General features: G+C 33.9%; 1 protein-coding gene across 5 annotated transcripts; it reads right to left on the bottom strand.

Annotated features, from left to right (window-relative positions):
- Positions 1 to 544: 544 nt before the first annotated feature.
- LOC141844133 (tobamovirus multiplication protein 2A-like) lies at positions 545 to 7,984 on the bottom strand. Of its 5 annotated transcripts, none has more exons than XM_074732143.1 (7): positions 7,898 to 7,984; positions 7,469 to 7,722; positions 6,263 to 6,362; positions 2,443 to 2,523; positions 2,260 to 2,364; positions 1,007 to 1,216; positions 545 to 911 (listed from the first exon to the last, which is right to left on the bottom strand). In XM_074732143.1, the coding sequence occupies exons 2-7, from the start codon at positions 7,705 to 7,707 to the stop codon at positions 804 to 806; spliced, it is 843 nt and encodes a 280-aa protein (XP_074588244.1). In that variant the 5' UTR covers positions 7,708 to 7,722; positions 7,898 to 7,984; the 3' UTR covers positions 545 to 803. The 5 variants fall into 5 exon arrangements, with proteins under 5 accessions (XP_074588244.1, XP_074588248.1, XP_074588247.1 ...); XM_074732147.1 differs by having other exon boundaries at positions 7,469 to 7,774; positions 7,898 to 7,981; XM_074732146.1 differs by having other exon boundaries at positions 7,469 to 7,774; positions 7,878 to 7,979.
- Positions 7,985 to 21,270: the final 13,286 nt, after the last annotated feature.

Raw genomic sequence — 21,270 nt, 5'->3', positions numbered from 1 at the left:
GTGGATGTTTGAAAATGTCCAATGTAAGATTTAAATCCTCGTTGTTGTATGAAAATCATCATTGTCTGTACATGTATAGCGTTTTATTAACTCTTTAATGCAGACGAAACATTTAGCTCTTACATTATGAAGATTGATATGGCAATAAAGACAGTAGATAATGATTTATCTTTCATATTGATTTAATATATCTAAGTAAAATTTTTGTGTAATATGCACGTTTAATATATATAATGAATAACTCATTAATTTAAATAAATAAATTTGAATAAATATATACACATATATAGCTTTAGCTCTTTGAAAAAGCAAGGTTTTGAGTAGTGAAAAAAGGGGAACAGATGCTAAAACAAAACAGCAACTGAAAACAAAAAACACTAAACCTAAGATGCTAAGATACAAGCTTCTCAACCACTGCTGTGAAGTTATGCAAAGGAACATCTTTGCAGGACACCCTAAGCTAATCATCCTCTTTCTCTTCACGAGGGAATGAGGGACCAATGCTCTTCAAATCAGAACATCAGAACCCCCACATTTGGTTAAGTTGCAGAAATGGTCACTCATGACTAACCAGCAGCTGTAACTTTGATGTTGGAGAAAATACATAACAAGTTTATGCAGTGAAATCACGTCTCTCATGACTAACCAGGAGCTATAACTTTTGATGTTGGAGAAAATACATAACAAGTTTATGCAGTGAAAATATGTAATAGGCTTAAGCTACACATCCACAGAAACAGGGAAATCTCTTGAAAAGTTTCACCCGGGACGAAAGTAGTCCTATAATGGCACAGTGGCAATGGTCACAGAATGGTACAACGGCCCTTCTCTTCTGTCTGTGATACAGTAGCTTGTTGGTATCTGCTTGGGTCTGATGGGTTGTATGTAAACTCAGAGGTATCCAGACCATACTGTTACAAGCAAATTCCAGGGGGAAAAGTTAGTTAGAGCCAAACTTGTGAGAAGTTGCTACGACAGTAGAATTGTTACACAGGTAACAGATTACTTTTTCTCTCATTCTTTGGCTCCAGGCGTCATTTCTGCTAGGACGATGGTCAAAACTGCCGAGCACAGGCACTCCAGTTGCTGGAGCTCCTTGCCTATTCACTAGTGGCTGTCGGATGGTAGATCTTGGAGCAATATACTCATCATCGCTATCATATTCGGTGGGTCTGTTTGCAGCTCTTACTACAAGAGCTAAGACAAATAACAAACCCTGCAGATTGTATTATATCATTCTTCGGATCAACAAGGGAGCTCAGCATATCACAAGGAAATGATGTTTATACTAATGGGATAGAAAAAAAAAAAAGTATAGTGCAGCAGCTGCCAGGCACCAGCAAGCTAGAGCTATCATAAATAACTTAATCTCTTTGATGCCATGGCAACATGCAACGGGAAGAACAATTGAATGAAAAGACTCGTGCAATACTGATTATCAAAATGTGTGACAAAAACAAAGCCTTATTTCCTAAAAGATATGCTCCGATCTATGGCAGAAGGGAAAGTTTGATCATTTAGGCTGGACTGATTTGGATGGAAAATAAAAGGGGGAAGGAGAAAGGGACTGAAGATGATCACAAGCACAAATAAAAATGTCTAGCTGCTTGCAGAAATGGAGAATCACAATTATGCAGTGTATCACTAACTATTCTAAATATGCAACTCACCCAACATAAAAGATGGGGTATTCATAATACTTTGGCTGAGTTTCATATTTTGCATTTCACCTGACACCCAGCACGAACCATGCCATCTGGTTGTTTTTTCCAAGAAACTGTAAGTATTGAGATGCTCATGCCTTCTCTATCTCATCTCTGCTATACCAACATTTTGTACAGATTATTTCCTAACTCCCAAATAGCACAATACAATCGCAAGATTCCAAAAGCTCTTTTTTTTAATCATTTTTAACCACTCTTTCTTATTCTATAAATAGCATCTTCATTACCATCAATATATGAATAATAAATTCAGATAGCTAAAATTTTACAAAAATTTCCTGTTCATCCATCTCAACTATTCTTTTCTTGCTTCTCTCATTGTTGAACTCACATTTCATATATCAAATTTTAGTTTCACTGAACTAAAAAGAAGGTATGCTTTAAAATATAGTTCTAGTTAAATGAATTTCTATATGATAGTAAATTTACCATGAGAAACGTGTGAATTAAAAGCTATGCTAAAAAATTAGAATGAGGTATGAAAGAAAGGCCAAACAATTATCAATAACTCTACTGCTTCATAAACAAAACCTACCTCAAAAATGATAGCCCCAATGGCAACCCACTTAGCTATCTTCCAGTTATCATCCAAGAAATCATATATGATATTGAAGTTCCCAGTTTTATCATCAGGGATAAGCTGCAGAGTATCTACTGTTAGAATTCACTAAAAAAGAGAAAAGAAAAAGAGAGCTAGACATGTTTAGAAGAAACTCACTTCCTTCCAGCTATGGTCGAAGAATATGAAAGCTGCAGCAGCCAACTCAGCTATGATCAACAAAAACATTAAGAACGCATACTAAATTCATATTAAGGAAACATGAACTCCAACCCGAAAATGTGATTCAGAATAGGAAGTAGATCTCTCATATCAAGAATGATTAAAGAACAATGCCCTACTTTGTATGTGTGAAATGACATTAATCCATATGAATTGTTCTGTGTTTATAGACGCAACGCAAACCTATGTCTGCAATGCTCATGTATTTCTAGCACAGAAAAACTGGGTATACCGAATGAACAATGTACATGTTATATCTGATGCTGATTCAGAACAGGTTCTCTATTCCTGTATGATGACACATTATGCAAAAGAAGAGGTCATTGTTGAACCTACAAGGGCGAAGGGCAAGTAGGCAACTGAGCCATTGAACATGTCAAATACCCAATGAGAACCTTTCCAACAATTGAAGTTGGTGTATTTAATTGTATTTCTCTCTTTTTTACATATGTTTTATTTTTTCAAGTTGATATAAATTTGAAATCAAAAATAAGTTTGTTTGGGTTACCAGAAAAAAAAAATATATTAATATCAATTGGCAACTAAGTAACTTTCAATAGATGATAAAATACACCAAGCCTTATCCTACTAGATGGGGTTAGTTATATGGATCCTTCTACACCATTAGGCTATATCTCCTACCATATCATCATCTATATTTAAATAAATTTTATCTTATTTTATTATTGCTAACAAAGTCTTTTTTCGTCTTCCTCTTCTTCTTTTGAATGACGTATTTGTCATAGTTTCACATTGTCTAATTGGAACATTTATTGGTCGTCTAAGTACATGTCCATACTATCTTAAACGTGTCTTTCAGAGTTTTTCCTCGATAGATGCAACTCCGACTTTCTCTCTAATGCTTTTATTTCTTATTCTATCTATCCTCGTATGACCACACATCTACTTAACATCCTCATTTCTACAACTCTTATCTTTTGCTCATATGCTGGAGTCATAACTCAACATTCAATGTCATATAACATAGTAGATCTAACCGCCGTTTTATAGAATTTCCCTTTAAGTTTTAGAGGTACTTTACGATTACATAAAACACTCGATGCTCTCCTCTATTTCAACCATTCTGCTTGTATTCTATGTAAGACATCTCTCAATCTTTCTATCGTCTTGCAAAAATGATCTTAAATACTTAAAACTCTCAATTTTAGACAACTCGGCATCTTCTATCTTAACAATTATCTCATTACGCCTAATATTGTTAAACTTCAATCCATATATTCTATATTTACTCTACTAGTTCTAAAACTTTCACTTCTAATATTTTCCGTCAAGATTCTAATTTAATATTTACTCCTTCACGTGTCTCATCTATCAAAACAATATCATCTGCAAACAACATGACCACGGTATTGTCTTAAATGTGTCCAGTGAGTTCGTCCGTGATTAGTATAAAAAGGTTGGGACTTAGAGTTGATCCTTGATGTAACTATCTTTATTGTAAATGCTTCAGTTAATCTGCTTGAAGTCTTCACTTTGATCGTTACATCTTCATATATATCTTTAATTATTTCAATATATGTTACGCTAACATCTATCTTTTCTAAAATTCTCCCTATAATTTCTCTTGGAACTCTATCATAAGTTTTTTCTAAATCAATGAATACTATGGGTAAATCTTGCTTTTGCTCCTGATATTTTTCAATTAGTTGTCTAAGAAGATGTATAACTTCTATTGTCGACCCTCCAAGCATGAATCCAAATTGATTTTCAATCACCGTGGTTTCCTTCCTTAATCTTTTTTCTATTATTCTTTGCCAAAGTTTCATGATATGACTCATTAGTTTAATATCACTATAGTTTGTACAATTTTATATCACCTTTATTCTTATATAAAGGAACTAGAGTACTTACCCTTCATTGATCAGACATTTTTTTTTATTTTCAATATCATGTTAAATAATTTTGTAAGTCATTCAATACCTTATCTCCCTAAACACTTCCATATCTTGATCGGAATATCATTTGGTCCAACGGCTTTCCATTTTGCATCCCATTTAAAGCTTATTCTACTTCTGAAGATTGAATTCTTTAATAAAAATTTAAGTTTCTATACTTATTTGACTTACTTAAATTACTTAAGCTAAGTTAATCATCTACACCTTCATTAAAAAGTTGATGAAAATACATTTTCCACAGCTCTTTTATTTCTCCATCATTTACTAGTATCCTATTGCATTCATCTTTAATACATCTTATTTGGGTAAGATCTGTTATTTTTTTCTCTCACTTTAGCTATTCTACAAATGTTTCTTTTCTCTTCTTTTGTATCCAATTTTCGATATAATCATTCAAAAGTTTCATTTTAGCTTCATTCACTACTTTCTTAGCCTCTTTCTTGGCTACTGTATATTTTTTAAAATTTTTCTCGTTCTTACAAATATATAATTCATTATAGGTTATTCATTTTTCCTTCACTTTCTCCTGTACTTTTTTATTCCACCACCAAGATTCCTTACTTGGTGGTGCATGCCCCTTTGACTCACCAAATACACTCTTGAATACTATTTTTAACTTTGATACCATCTTATCACATGTCGTATTAGAGTTATTGTATATTTCACCTAATACTTATACTCCTACCTTATCCTTAAATATGTTTTATTTCCCATCCTTTAACTTTCACTACTTAATTGTCAGGAGTCGTGTATATTTTTCTTTATTGATATTATGCTTGAGATGTATATTCAACATTACTAACCTATATTGGATAGTTAAGCTTTCTCCAGGGATGACCTTGCTTTACAAATCTGTCTATCCCTTTTCCTAATCATAAGAAAGTCAATTTGTGATTTATTATTCCCACTTTTAAACGTGATCAAGTATTCTTCTATTTTCTTAAAAAAAAATATTAGCTAGTATAAGATCATATGTTATCGTAAAATCCAAATCCAATATAATTTTTCCTTCTTCATTTTTTGTTCCAAACCCATAACCTCCATGTACTCTCTCATATTCCTTATTTTTCACTCCGACATGTTCATTTAGATCGTCTCCTAATAAAATCATTTCATTTGGCGGAATATTTTGTAATACTTCATTCATCAAGGTCGTCCCAGAACTTTGATTTGGTATCTTCATCTAATCTTGCTTGGGATGCATATACATTAATTACGTTGATAGATTCTTTGTCTACTACAATTTTGAGAGCTATAATTTTATCCTTTTTTCTAACTACTCCTACAACCTCATCCTTTAACGAACTATCTACAACAATACCCACTCCATTTCTTATTTTACTCTTTCCTGTATATCATAATTTAAAACCCGAGTTCTCTATCATCTTTGCCTTCTCACCTACCCATTTTATCTCTTGTAAACACAAATACTAATTTTTCTCCTAATCAAATACGAGAAATAATGGTGATACAAACATGTTCAAACTAATGGGGGTGGGGGTGGGGGGGGTGGGTGGGTACAAGGAGAAAGAAAAGTATGACAGATATGAGATATGAACATTACTAAATATATGGTCTTGCATATCCATACAATGAGGGGATGAAATTTATACAGACAAAACCCTGAGATACAATTCATGCAACCAACCTCAATAAGGGTGCATCCCCAATTATTGATGATGATAATGATCTAAGTAAGTTTAAATGACCAGAGCATTACTGCCAATAGTCATTTCTCAGAATACAAGAGCCAACTGTGTGAGACATGCACCAAAAGAAAAGGATATGATCAATCTTAATAAAAGAAAGAAACATATATATTTTTCAAGAACTTAGGATACAAAAGACAGGCAGCAACCATTTCTCGATGCTGCTCCTATACAGCCAAAGCATGATATGACAAAAACAACAATCCCAACACCTATAAACAATAAAATAAACCTGCACGTGACAAAATATTATTCTAATTTGATAGAAAAAGAATTAACAATTATAAGGAAGAAATATGTATCAAAGCAAGAATAATTTTATCTAAAATCTACTATGTGGCTGTATATTTAAAACTAAAACTAGAAACACAAACTTACTTATCATAACATGGAATGATGACGAAAATTTAAAGACATACTAAACAAATGAGTACCTACATCAAAGTGAGAACACAAAACAATGAGCACAGAAAATGAGTATGGTAATTGTTTCCCAGATGAATAGCACAGCATATAGGCACCGATATACAATAGAGCATATCCAGCATATACTCTGCAGATTCACGTTATTATACTATATTTTAAAGTAGGTGAGAGAAAGTAGGATAAAAAGTAATAAGCATTTAAAATTTCTCATAGCACCCTATCCAACTAATAAACCAGGATATGGTATTAAAATATACACAAAACTGCCTTCATAATGCCTCTTTATTTAGTGAGAATCAAATGACTAAAATTGAAACCATTATAAGATGATTCATATTTGAATGGTTCTGGAAAGAACATGGTTGTATAAATTGTTTGGCAAGCAACTGTTTCAGTATTGTAAAGGAGCCCCAGATGAAAGGCTTTCTGCTGCTTGCAGGTTTCAGCTTGTGGCAGTCTATACTCCATAGAAGTTGAACCAAAACTAGCCCAGTTCAATATCAAAATGCAGTCAATGAGACTGAATTTGCCTATTCACATATGACTGTTTTTACCAAACTAGTTGATGCCATCGAGAAGCAATAGTGGAGTTGGTTCTCACCCTAGTCAAATTTGAGAAACATACTTGAGCACAATCATAAATTGTTATTTTCCTGACCAGTTCAAGCTTGGAAATCTGTTTGTCATTACAATCAGTGCAAATAGAAAGAATGACTGATAATATAAAAAAAATTAACGCAAGAACTGAAGCATAATTGGAACTTTCTCACCGAAATGTATCAAACAAAAAAAAAACGCTTGAGAAAACAATATATTTTGAAAATGTTGACAAAAAAAATTAATTGCAGCAAAGTTATCAAATATACAAAATGCTCAACATAAAAAAAAAACCGAATCAGATATAGTCCGTACCAAGCTTCCAGAAGACGGTCAAAAAAACTGGATGAAAGGGACATAGCGACAAGCATAGGCCTCCCAAGCTTCGAGAATTCGAGATCGTTGCTCACCGGCAGAGCCGTGTCGCCACCAGAAGCGACTCTATTCCACTCCACCAGCAAGTAAATCCCATATCCCACCATCGCTAAACCAGTGGCCGTCAGTACAAGATTGAAAAGCTTTAATAAACATTCCCAGAACCCCTTGCACGCCATGATCGGTATCTAAGCCTGGTCCAACACCAATTGCCGTCCTCCTTTTTAGTTGAAACAAACCAAAAGTCTTCCAACCATGTGCAAAATTTAAGAAATCAAAATTTTCAAGGGACATACTTGATTAACGAGGCGTCGTAGAACAAATCATGATTAGAAGGAGAGAAAATTGCCTGAAGAAAAGTTGCGTTACCCTTGTGCGATCGCGAAGGGGGCGGGGATCGGCTTGTCGCCTTCTTTTTGCCAAGTATGTCTTCGTGCCTCTGGCGCTCTCTCCTTTGTCGCTCTCTCGTACCCCAAATTTTCCAATGAATTTATATATTTAATTTTGTTAAGGTGGATCAGGGAAAAATCCAGCACCACGTGGCGCGCAGCAGAGAGGGGTGGAGGATGTGATGGACGGTTGAAAAAAGTTTGAGGAACACGAAGGTCGGTGGATCCCATTTCGTATCTACCACTTTCCTCACTTACGAATCACGATCATAGCGAACAGTCTAGCTATGCGACTAGTTGGTGAAACTATGCGACTGTGTAAAACGCAGGAAATAAAAAATAATTTAAAAAGGTATGTGCTTAGAGCATTCGTAACGCGCGTTAATCGCGTATTAATCGCGCATTAATAAGATGATGTGGAAGAAAGAGAAAAGGACATAGAAGAGTAAAAGAGGAGAGATATATTTAACACGTTCAGAACATTGAACGTGTTAATCGGGATAGTAGGTGGGTCCCACGTAGTGCGCGGTTGAATTTTTACACGAGGGTCGATCAGTTGATTGACCACATGTGGTGGTGGCCGATCAGGTGGTCGACCACTACCATGTGGTCGACCAGTGGTCGACCACCAAAGTGGCGTGAGCGTTATAACGCCATGTCCATTACAGTTGCTCTTATATTTTTATTTTATTTAACATTGTTTGTCCTTTTTTTATATATAAAAAGTGACTTCGGCCCTCAGTTTAAAGAGAAGAATATTAAAAATTATTTTTTTAAAAAAAAAGTGTCAGAAAAATAAAAAATAAAAAATCTTATAATCATCAAGATCATCAAATTTTGATAAAATTTCTATAAAATAAAAAATAAAATTAAGAGAATGACGTAGCTTATAATTATTTAGAAATTCTCATATGATTTTAAAAAATTATACATAATTTGTCATTTAGTTTTATCACAATTTAGCTAAGTATTAAATTAAAGAAAAATAATATACAAAAAAAATGAATAGTTTTAACCGGCTGAGGAATCAATTAACTGAATAAATCGGATCATTTTCAACGAAATCTAATAAATGGAATTTTTTTAACTAATCAAACTTTTCAATAAAAATGGAATAAATCAAACAAATAAAGCATCTATTAATTCAGTCAAATATTAAAATAATCAATTTTTTCATCCTAAAATTAAAATAATCAATTTTTTCATCCTCAATGGATTGATATTTTTCAACAATAGATGGAAAGTCGAGTCCAATGATCGATTACATATACTACAAGAATATTGTTAGTTAGCGATGGAATATTCTATCACTATTCGATCGCTATTAGCCAATAGCAACCGATTAACAACTGATATTTTTCGTCGTTAAATAATCAATCGCTGACGTCATTTAACAACGGAATTTATGTTCTATCGCTAATTAGCGATGGATATTTAAATATCCGTTAATAATATTAGCGATGGATATAAATATCTGTTGCTATATTTAGTGACGAAATTTTATACATCATTGCTAATATTAGCGAAGGAATTTTATACATCATCGCTATTTAAATTCTGTCACTAATTAAGATCGTAAACAGAAAGCACTGTTCTGTCTCAGATCTAGCAATGGAATTAAAATCCCATCGCTGAATAAGTGATGGAAATTTAAAAATTACGTTATTAATTTTTTTTTTAAATTTTGGCAACACCTCTCCATTTTCATGTTTTTCATGTTTACATTTACATATACAATGATACACCATCACAAACGATGACTTTCACAATCAAATACAACCTACAATTCACACATCCTACAATCCACACAAACATAAACGATACAATTCACACAATCTATAATTTACACATCCTACATATCCACACAAACGATACAATTTATAAAATTCACAACTCACACATCCGTATATTCACAAATTCACATCTACATATCCATTCAAACATCCATATATTCATAAAATTCAAATAAATCCATATATTCACAAAATTCAAACACATCTATATAAATCTACATCTCCACATCTAAACAACACAAACGATACAATGCATTAAACACAAACACATCTATATATTCACAAATCCACATCTACACAAACAAAATAACATACATTAAAAATAATACATCTCGACATATAAAACCAATCCAATAAATTTTCAAAATTCATCCCAACATATCAAATCAAAAACAATAAATATCTAACATAATGAATATCTCAAATTGAACTATAAAAATAACAAAATATAAATACACTCCAAACTTACAAATATCCAACTAGTAGTATCGAATCCTACAAAAAAAAAGATAGGTTATTAATAAAACACGATAAACTACATAATTACAATTATGACTAATAAATTGAATTTAAACTTATTCTACACTATAATAAAAAAGATAAATAAGATAGTGATTTTAAACACCTGAATGCTAGTTTGGATATCTGTTGATGATATATATATATATATATATATATATATATATATATATATATATATATATCCTGAAAAAATATAATACAATTAGATATGTATCTATTATGAAAATTAATAAATTTAATTTGTATGTGAGTGATAAACAAAAAAAGAAAAGCTAAAAATGTTAACATACCTCTCATGTAGCTACTGATCAGGGCCCTAAGGATTCTAAGGGTCCTGAGTCTCTTGAGAGTCAAAGCCATGCGACGTTTGATTCATGCGAGTCATGAATTTCCTCATTTCCCACCCAATTTCCTCGTATCTCAATTGGGCTTACTGAAACTCTTGAAATTCTTGCTCTAATCTGGAGAGTCAATTCTTCAATGCTTGATTTTCTTGCTCTAGGGCTTCTACCCTAATAGATGATCCGTTGGGATGACCTCTGATTAGGGGTCATCACACGATCATAAACGACTCTCACTTGGGAGCCAAGACTGTAAAGGGTAGAGCTCTTTTTCCTTCTACCAACCACATCATAATATATTTCATTTACCTAGTTGGTGGAGAGAGATTGTATCTCACCTCCTTCTCTATCAGGCTGAGATGCATGTGCAACTCTAGCAGTCATTTCATCTTATTTAAAAATAAATTTATATAAGATATAAAATTAGAAAAGTTAATCATTATTAATAGTTAAATAAATTTAAATTTTAAATTCTTACATCTAATGTTTGCGATCGAGGATTGACAAATGTGTCATCTTTAACTTGTGTGTATTGATAAAAATCTCTCAACAAGTAGGTCATCGTAGCTTATGTTCCTAAATATTAAATAATGTAATTAAATAAAATAAAATTATTAATAATTAAATAATTCTAATACAAATATATTAATTATAAATTCACTAAGTCCAAGGCATGCTCGATGATGGAATGTGATTCAGTTGTATGCATTGTGGATCTGGTACTAGGGCAGCTAGCTCGGTGTTTATATTTGCTCGAGCTATTGCTGAATTTGACTGTATTTTTCTGCAACTCAGATGGCTTACCATGCACCCCAAACATCATCTAGGATAAAAGATGGTCTTACACCTTTTTCTTCTACATTTGTATAGCAGATCCTTGTACAGTTTAGTATAGGCATTATTCTATATTTCTTTAAATGTCTCCTTGTGCCCTGGCTCCCAGGCATATTTTTTCTACAAAAATGTTTACAAATTAGTATAAACAAATAAAACTTCTGATAATAAAAATAACTTACCAAAAACTCTTAGTAGTAAAAATCTCGCATGCCTTCGTTTACATGCCTCCATGTAGTACCATAAAGACATATTCTTTCTCTAAATTTACTAGATATATACGCGCAACTCGATGGCCATCTAGAGTAAAATTGCATTATAAAACATATAAATATTAGATATATATTATAAAAAAATATGAATTAAAAATTACTAATAACACTAATACTTACCAACTCCCAACAACCTGCAAGATAGTCTGACCATCGAGTGCTACAGCCTGATCTGATATATCTATATCTGCATAATAATATTATAACATATACACATTCAAAATAATAATCAAATCGTTAGTGAGATATACATGTAACAAAATAAATAATTTTAACTTATTCTAAATTGATTTACAATAATGCTAATATTCAATCATTGTTACAATCTAAATCATGAATATTAATATTTGAAGATCCTTCTCACTAGATTGAGTTTGTTTAACAAGATCCTCACTGCTGGACATCTTTCCATCATCTATCTTTTGGAAAGGTACATTAGCATCTACAAGTAAGGCAAATGTTGATTGAATCTGAGAATCTATTAAATGTATCTCTACTTCTTTATTTCGAAATGCATCATGGTGTTATGCCATAATGAAGTTCAGTATTTCTATGGTCGAGCGAGCCTTCATACAACAAACTGCTAACCATTCACTAACTCTTCTTGCCTTCGTCGGGTATTCAAGATAGAAAATCTGGCCCGCTTAGACTGCAAAAATGAAAGGTTCAAACTTGTTGAACCTTTTATTTGCATTAACCTCAACTAAATTGTAGTTTGAGTGTATTCTAGTTTTTATTCTGAGAATCAGATCATACCAAGAATATTTAAATAACACACACCTTTTTATAGGTAAGACAGAATCTTCAACCTCAATTGATTTCTTAAAGTCTCCTGTAATAATCAAACTCAGAATTATTATTGTTGATAGATCCTTTTACATAAACACCAAAATTAAAGGTTAGTTTTTGTGAATCTCGTGTGCCATGTGAAATTTGAAGCCATTAACATAGTAACCAGAATACAATTGTATCTTACGGAGGGGTCCAGATGCAAGATTGATTATCCTTTCATCTTTCACATTTAATATCCTATGATTGTTCACCTACAATAGTAAGTATGATGATATATGAAAAATTAATTATTTTCTAACTTACATAAATTTGAAATCGTAATGCAAATTTCATCTCTAACTTTTCTTGTACCTCACTTGCACTGATTAATGGATTTTGATACTAAAGTTGTTGTTTGTAAAAGTTGTATAATGAATGAAAGGTAAATTTAAGATAATTAGAATATCAAACAAACAAAAAGGGGTTAGTAGTTAATTATATCAATATATCAACTTACCTTATGTACGGTTTGACCTCCTCACAATTTAGGAGTATGTATGTTTTTATAGCATGATATTCTTGTTGATTTAACCATCTTGAAATAGATGCATCAATTGGCTTATTAGGAAACTTGAAAATAGAAAGCATCGTTAGGTCAATCGGCTGAGTATCATCATAATTGCTAAGATATTTGCGATGTTTAGTTTTGATATTATCAGTAAAATAATATGAATAGAAAGAAGTTGCTTCTTCAACCAAATAAGTATTACATATTAACCCCTCAACTCTTGCTTTGTTATGAATATTATTCTTTAATTTTCTCAAAAATCATTCAAATGGATATATCCATCTATACTGTATAGGACCAGCTAGTTATATCTCATAAGGTAGGTGAACGGATAGATGTTACATTGGATCAAAAAACTTGATGAAAATATGCACTCAAGCTTACATAGTATTACAACAATGCCAATTTTTAGCTTAAACATATAGGCTGTCATAATACACCTCACAGATAAATTTCTAAAAATAGACTCAGTTCTGTAAGTGCTTGTCAAACATTATTAGGTAGCAAGTCATGGAAAGCTATTAGAATAAGTTTTTGCATGAACACATGACAGTCATGATTCTTCATTCTTCTAACTTATTCATATCCACGTATCGGGCCATATTGGAAGCATACTCATCAAAGAATTTAATTTGTTTTAGCCAACTACATAAAGCTTACTTACCTTCTCTGTCTAATGTATAACAAACCTTTGAAAATTGATTTGTTGCTTCATTCTAATATAATCAGGTCTGTTAACTAGTCCTTTTAATTTCTCACATGATTTTATGGTGTCTTTAGTTCTTCTAGGAATATTCATCACTGCATTGAAAATATTATCGAAAATTTTTTTCTTGACTTGCATCACATCTAAAATATGTCGAATCAATAAATACTTCTAATATGACAACTCCCAGCAAATATTTTTTTCTTTCAACCACATTTGCACATCCTAATAATGTATTTATTTATTTCATCAGAATTAGGCTCATATACTGGTAGGAATCCATAGTTGTCTATTTGATTAATAATTTCTACACCTGACTTGATTGTTTACGAAAGTTTTTTGACTACAATATTTTTTAAGAAATTTCTTTTATTTCTCCAACTAAAAGGGTGTTCAACTGATAAAAATTTACAGTGATTATCAAACCAAGATACCTGATAGGTTGCTATTTGACAGGGTCAATTAGAGATTATTTTGTATCGGTTTGGCTACATTTCATGTCATAATTGGATTTGTTGAGCTTAATTCTTATCTTGGATGAAATTTTATCTTCATTCTAATTTTTCATAATTTTTTGGGTAATTATGGATATTAATTTTGTGGTCTTTAATGTTTACAGGAATTAGAATGATGATAATGATAAATTAGAGAGCTAAATTACAAGAAAGATTAATCCTGGTTCGAGTTGGGCTCAAATCAGACTCAATTTGACTCAACCAGGTTAAAAGTCAAGCTCAAAAGTGGTTCAAATCAGATTAAGGTTCAAATTGGGCTTAATCAGCCCCAATTCAACCAATCCAATTTCATCCGGCCTACTACCCACAAAGCCGGCCCACTTTCAAGCTGGTTCAATCAGCCTAATGCCATGAACTCAAGCTAACCTCAGATCAATCCAATTTCATCTAGCCCAAGCCAATTAAGCCTGACCCACTTCAATTGATTCAGCCCAAAGTTAACTTGGTTCAACCAAACTCAAGCCAATTCAAATTAAGATCAAGCTTGAACTCAAGCTCAAGCTTGATTCAAGCTGGTCCGGCTGATCAGAATGGGCGACAGCAAAAACCCTCAGCGCACGCGAAGGAATGCAACTCGGTTCTGTTAGGTCTTCGACTCCTCTCCACCGCCGCGACGATTCTTCTGCCGGGCTCCGTCGCGTGCCACCGTCCCCCTCATTCAACCTTCCAATCACATAGATCAGCCTCATCTCCTTAAGATTTCACCGTCGCCGTCGCTGGATCTGCGCCAAAGTGGTTCGGAGGCGCTGAGATCCATTTCCCCATCGTCGTGGAACGGTAGCCGTGGGTGGTTCTCTGGTCACCGGTGCTTGACGGTATCTAGCCCAGAGAGGTTGAATGTGAGTGGTTCTCCATTTCTCCTCTCCGGCGCTCCATTTCCACTGAACCCTAGCTCCGTGCCCTACGCCGAAGTGGTTCGGAGGCGTTAGGAACGCGTGTGCTCGGCTTCAATCATCTTCATCCATCGGAGAGAACAAGATAAAGGAGTTTTAATTCCATTCTTCTAACGTTTTGTTTGCTGGTTCCAGCTGACGATGGACGAAGGTTTGGATTCCGATTCTTGCTCTCTGCCATGCTCCTCCTAGGGTTCTTTCCCTAGGTTGATTCACTTCCCTCTTGGTACGGTGTGAACTGAAGGAGGTTGAGTGTTCTGGTTCTGTGCTGATCCGGGAGGAATTCACCCACACCTTCATTCGCTTCCACAGTCATCTGCCTTCCATAATCTCCCCTGTCCTCTGTTCCAAACCGAAAGGGAAGGAAAACCCTACTTCTATTGTTCTATTCTTTCTTATTTTCTTGTTCTGTTGGTTTCGTTTACGATACAAAACCCCCCCTTGTGAATAGTTTGTGCTTAACCCTAATCTTGTTCTAACCTGTAAATACCTAATCCTAACTTTAACCCTAGTGCTAATCTAATTTCTGATTGTTCTGTTTGTAACAAATTGCATCAATGGAAAATCTCAATTATCCATGTTCTTGCTAATTGCTTCGGGTTGAATTCATGCTGTTCATATGTGGATCACTTACATGTTTCGGCTGTGTGATACTTTCGGATTTGAATGTGGATTTGTATTTTGGTTGTGATGTTAATGAGTGCATTTAAATTGAAGTAATTTGGTGGATGCATGTTGAAGGTGGAATTGAATTTGATTATGTATGCTTGGTAAATTCAAAAGGTATGCTTGAATTAGAATGGAGTTGTTGAATGTAGACTGTTGTATCAGAGGATAGAATGTCTCATGTTGAATTGTTGAACTCGAGTTATCATTGATTCAATTGTGTTGAGAATTGAGTTGTTGTGTTGTGACAAGAAATGAATCAAATCCGGGTTGCTTTGTTGATGATAGAATTGTTGTGATTGTGATGACTCTGTTTGAACATGTTCATGTTATGTTGTAATATAACTTGTAAGATTAGTGTATTAGTTGTGTTGTTGTAATGTTAGAATAAGCTCTAGTTTATCATGTTAACCCATTTGTAAGATGTGTAGAATTCGTGTTGTATAGTTTATATAGGATTTATTGTTGTATTAAATGGATGTTGTATATTAGAATTGTTGCATAACGCATGATGTAGAATTTGTATAATATGATATCGTGTTGTATCGTAGATTGGAATAATGCTTGTGAATTAAGAAAGGTGAAGTGTAATTTGTTGTATGTTATTGTAACTTATTTGTTGTATGTGATTGTATACGGGATTCATGTTGTATATTAACTTGTGATAATAAATAAAATTGTAGAAAAGATTGTTGTTGTAGATGAAACATGTTTAGGTTAATGTTGTATGATGATGATTGTTGTTTACTATGTTCTCACTTGTATTAATAAATTGATGATGTATAATGTTGTATTTGTGATGTTTAAATAATTATATTTAGTTGTACATGATTAGTGGATTAATTTGTAAATTATGAAACTTGTTGTATTTTAATGTAAATGAATCATAGGTTTTACCCAATTGTAGGATTTTAGTATCAATAAGTGGATCTTGTAGATAGTTCGAAATAAATAAAGACGATCAATAAATAAGAACCCTCGCACCAAATGTTTAGAATAAATTTCATCATTGAGTCTAAGAGAGACGACCCGGACCTCTCTATATTACATTAGCGATAATAAGGGGTTTGGTAATAAATAAATAATTAATTTTGATGGGTGTAAGTGACATAATAAATAAGAGAAATGTATATAAATAAATTCCATACAAAACACTCACATCAATACCTTCCCACTAAAATATGTCGAATCAATAAATACTTTTAATATGACAACTCCCAGCAAATATTTTTTTCTTTCAACCACATTTGCATATTGATGCAAATGTTTTGCATGGGAATTAGTTATGTACTTTTCCCCTTTATTTAATGTGTCACTCACACCCATCAAAATTATTTATTTATTTATTTACCAAACCTCTTTATTGTCGTCCTAAGTGGTATAGAGAGGTCCGGGTCGTCTCTCTCGGACTCAATGATAGGATGTTATCCTAGACAACCTGGTGTGGGGTTTATTATGCCTTATTCGTTCCTAATTATTTCTAATTCATTTATTCATTATTTAATTTACAATTAACGAAGAATCCTAAATACACAAAATACACATTCCTAATCGTGCATTTATTCAACAATAACACAAAAGCAATATTTATTATACAAATGAATTCTATACATTCAACATACATATACTACACAACCTGAATCTTACAAATCATGCACATTCAAGTCATGATTATTAGAATTTATACAATAAACATCACAACAACAATTGCATGCAACATAGTTATTTATTGATAATACAAGTTCATCATACAACATACAACCCAATATCTTTTATTCATAAGAATTAATCAAATATATACAACACAACAGAATCATATTATACAACAACTAAGATTTTTGCAACACAACTTTACAATAACACATAATCAGTTCCGACATCTAAAGCCATAACACAATTCCAAACACTACAAGTTCAATGTAAAACTCCACATTATACTTCATTCCACACAAACCTAAGCATTTGATACATATTATCTCTACAACAACATCACATTACCATTCAAGCACAACAACATCAACTTAGACATGATCAACTCGAGTTCACTACAACACCAACACTGAATTCAACATAAATATCATTGATAACAAAAGTTCAACAATTCAACATGAATTTCACTTATTACACAACCGTTCATGTGCACACTCACAACAACAACTCAATCATATAGCTAGCCTCTCACACTATCCATGTACACTTAAACGAACAACCATATTACCCTTCAATTCACCACTTAAGCAATTACATTCATCCAACTCACCGAAACCCAAACAACTTCATGTTATCAGAAACCAAACACAGAATCAAAGAACAGAGTTAAAATCATTGTTAGAAGTTAAGATCAGAGTTAGGAATTAGGGTTGAGACTAAAGTCAGGGATTAGGGTTAAATTCAAAGTTAGGAATTAGGATTATAACTTGATACATATTTACAATATTCATGGGGGATTTTGATGCAGTAATTGAACAAGCAGTAAAGGACACGAACAGTGAAGAACAAAGAAGAACTAGGGATGAATAGATCTAGAGTTTCTTCCCTCTTTCAATTAGCACAGAACAAGCACCTCAGCATGCTCCCGATTGAATGACACCAACGAGACAGTGAACCTTGCTGGAGCAACCACTCACAGCTCGGCACGAACGGAGAGACGAAGATTCGGATCCTCAACAGCTGGTCTGATAACCTGCTGCAACCGCAGACAAACCATCAGGAACATGTACTGAAATCCAATCCTTACCTTGCCTCTTTTCCGGGGACGGTGGCATCGAAGACGACGGAGTCCTCCGCTGAACCACAGACGGAGTCCGGTGATTCCCCGCTGAACCACAGACGGGGCCCGACGATTTCTGGCGCTCCTGAGGAGGTGGATGAAAGGGGCTGTCGCCGGCTGCCACCGCTGGAGCAAACCACCCACAACGGAGCCGGCGACAAAGGGAAGAAGGGGCGACGTCGATGCTGCAGTCGGAGGAGCTGCTGACTTTTGCTTTGTGCAGATCAGAGGGAGGAAGAAGACGGCGATGCGCACGGCGGGGGCTCGAGACCGCGGCGGCAAAGTGGAGAAAAAGAGATGAACAGTGCTCGCGATGAGATCGCGAGAAGCCCCCCCTTTTGCCAATGAACCGGGCGTGCGCTTTTAACCTTTCTGCTGAACCGACGCTGTTATCACTGAACCGCTGATTGAACCGGCGCTGTTATCACTGAACCGGCGGATGCTGTTAAATCGGACCTGAACCGAAGACTTGAACCAGCTAATTTGATGTTGGGCCGAAATCAATTGAAGTGGGCTGGCTTAAATGGATTGGCTGGATGTTTTAGATGGGCTTGAACAGTGCTAGGCTTGAGCTGAGCTTGGGTTTAGCTTTGATTTGGGTTGAACTTGAACTTGACTCAGCTAATTGAACCGGAAATTTGGAATTGAACCAGCCCCATTTACTGATTTGGGCTTGAATAAAATGGGTCATCTCTGATTTGTAATTGAATCAGGCTCTAGCATTGGATTTGGGCTGAATTTGGATTTTAACCTAATTTGAATCCATTTCTGATCTGATTGAGCCAATTTGAACTCTAATTCGAATCATATTTGAACCAAGCTTGATTTCTTGCAAATTAATCCTCCAAATATTATTATTTTCCTCCCAATTCCCTGCAAACATTAAATACACAAATTAATACCCATAAATTCTCATAAATTAATGTAAATTCTAATAAAGACCATAAATTCATCCAAAATGATGAAATAGCCCAAAAATCCCTATTTATGATATGAAATGCGGTCCAAACCGGTCCAATCTAATCCTAATTTATCCGATAAAAATGTCAGTTATCACATATCCTAACAATGTATTTATTTATTTCATCAGAATTAGGCTCATATATTGGTAGAATCCATAGCTGTCAATTTGGTTAATAATTTCTACACTTGACTTGATTATTCGTGAAAGTTTTTTCACTACAATATTCTTTAAGAAATTTCTTTTATTTCTTCAACTGAAAGAGTGTTCAATTGATAAAAATTTACAGTGATTATCAGACCAAGATACCTTCCCACTACAAGGTAATGAAAATGCATCAGACTTTGACATGTTATGTGGGCATGCTAATTAACTTACTAGCCGTGCTCCATCTTGACAACATTAAGTATGCTGAAAATCACTAATCGCCCATAATATGACAACATGCAAGGTAAAATTAGTTTTACTTACAACATCATAAGTTTCTGATCCTATATTCGATAATTCATTCAACTCGACAATCAGAGGTTGTAAGAAAATATCTATCTTCTCTTTCAGATTTGTTAGATCTGGAATAAGCACAGTCAGAAACATGAATTCATCTTTTATACACATCCATGATGGTAAATTATATGGTGTTAATATAATTAGTCATGATGAATATTACTGTCCCAACTAATCAAATGGTTGAAATCCATCTACAGATAGCTCCAATCTCACATTATGTAATTCTATTGCAAAGGAGGAAAATGTTGTATCAAGTTGTTTCCATGTAGGGGAGTCACAAGGATGACACATTATACCTTCTTTGTGCACATGCTGATAAAGTCACCTCATATGACAAGCTGTGGTGGCAGATGCATACATCTTTTATGCACATCCATGATGGTAAATTGTATAGTGTTAATATAACTTGTCAAGATGAATATTATTGTCCTGACTGACCAAATGGTTAAAATCCATCTATAGACAATTCCAATCTCACATTATGTGATTCTATTGCAAAGGAGAAAAATATTGTATTAAGTTGTTTCTATGCAGGGGAGTCACAAAGATGACACATTATATCTCATTTGTGCACATGCTGATGATGTCACCTCATATGACAAGCTATGGTGACAAATGCATACAAGCGTTAAAATCTAACAGTTAACAAAAAGTAATATATAACCTTCCATGCAATAATTTCCTTTTTCTTTCTTGGTATACGACTACGATGCTTATAATGAGGGTGAGTACAAATTCTGCATTCAATAAAATTGTCTTCATTCCAATATATCATGCAATTATTTATACAACAATCAATCTTCTCTATGGGCAAACCTAAATCCCTCGCCAATTTCTTTGTAGTACTAGAGAAATTATCAGTCATTTGGTGATGTTAGGATCGGTTGGTTCGCTAGAGGGGGGGTGAATAGCGTTTTTCGATTCTTCTTGATTGTTTCTCTGCAAGAGTGTTAGCGGAAGCAAAATATAAAAGAGAAAACAATAGATCAACGCTAACCCGGTTTGTTTACTTGGTATCCACCTCCGCAGAGGTGACTAATCCAAGGATCCACACGCACGCACACACCCGATGCACTATGAATCTTCTCCTTCTCGAAAACCTCGAAGGCGGAGAAACCTTTACAACTCTTTCGATCTCCTCAAAATGATATGAAATAATGTTTAGGAGGAGAGGAAGAAAGCAAAGAATAGAGAACAAACACGTTCTCAAAAGAAGCACAAAGAATGAAAGAAT

The sequence above is a fragment of the Curcuma longa genome, chromosome 13 (assembly GCF_044706935.1).
Source record: "Curcuma longa cultivar G26 ecotype Majalengka, Jawa Barat chromosome 13, ITB_CL_G26_1.1, whole genome shotgun sequence".
Lineage (NCBI taxonomy): Eukaryota > Viridiplantae > Streptophyta > Magnoliopsida > Zingiberales > Zingiberaceae > Curcuma > Curcuma longa.
Note: the sequence above shows the minus strand (reverse complement) of the source record. Positions and strands in the feature narration are given on the sequence as shown.

Coding starts and splice junctions, on each gene's coding strand:
- LOC141844133 (XM_074732143.1), bottom strand. CDS start 7,707: ATGGCGTGCAAGGGGTTCTGGGAATGTTTATTAAAGCTTTTCAATCTT. Junction 2,524..6,262: donor ATGGTTGCTGCCTGTCTTTT/GTATCCTAAGTT, acceptor ATATGAATTTAG/TATGCGTTCTTAATGTTTTT. Junction 912..1,006: donor GCCAAAGAATGAGAGAAAAA/GTAATCTGTTAC, acceptor TGCTTGTAACAG/TATGGTCTGGATACCTCTGA.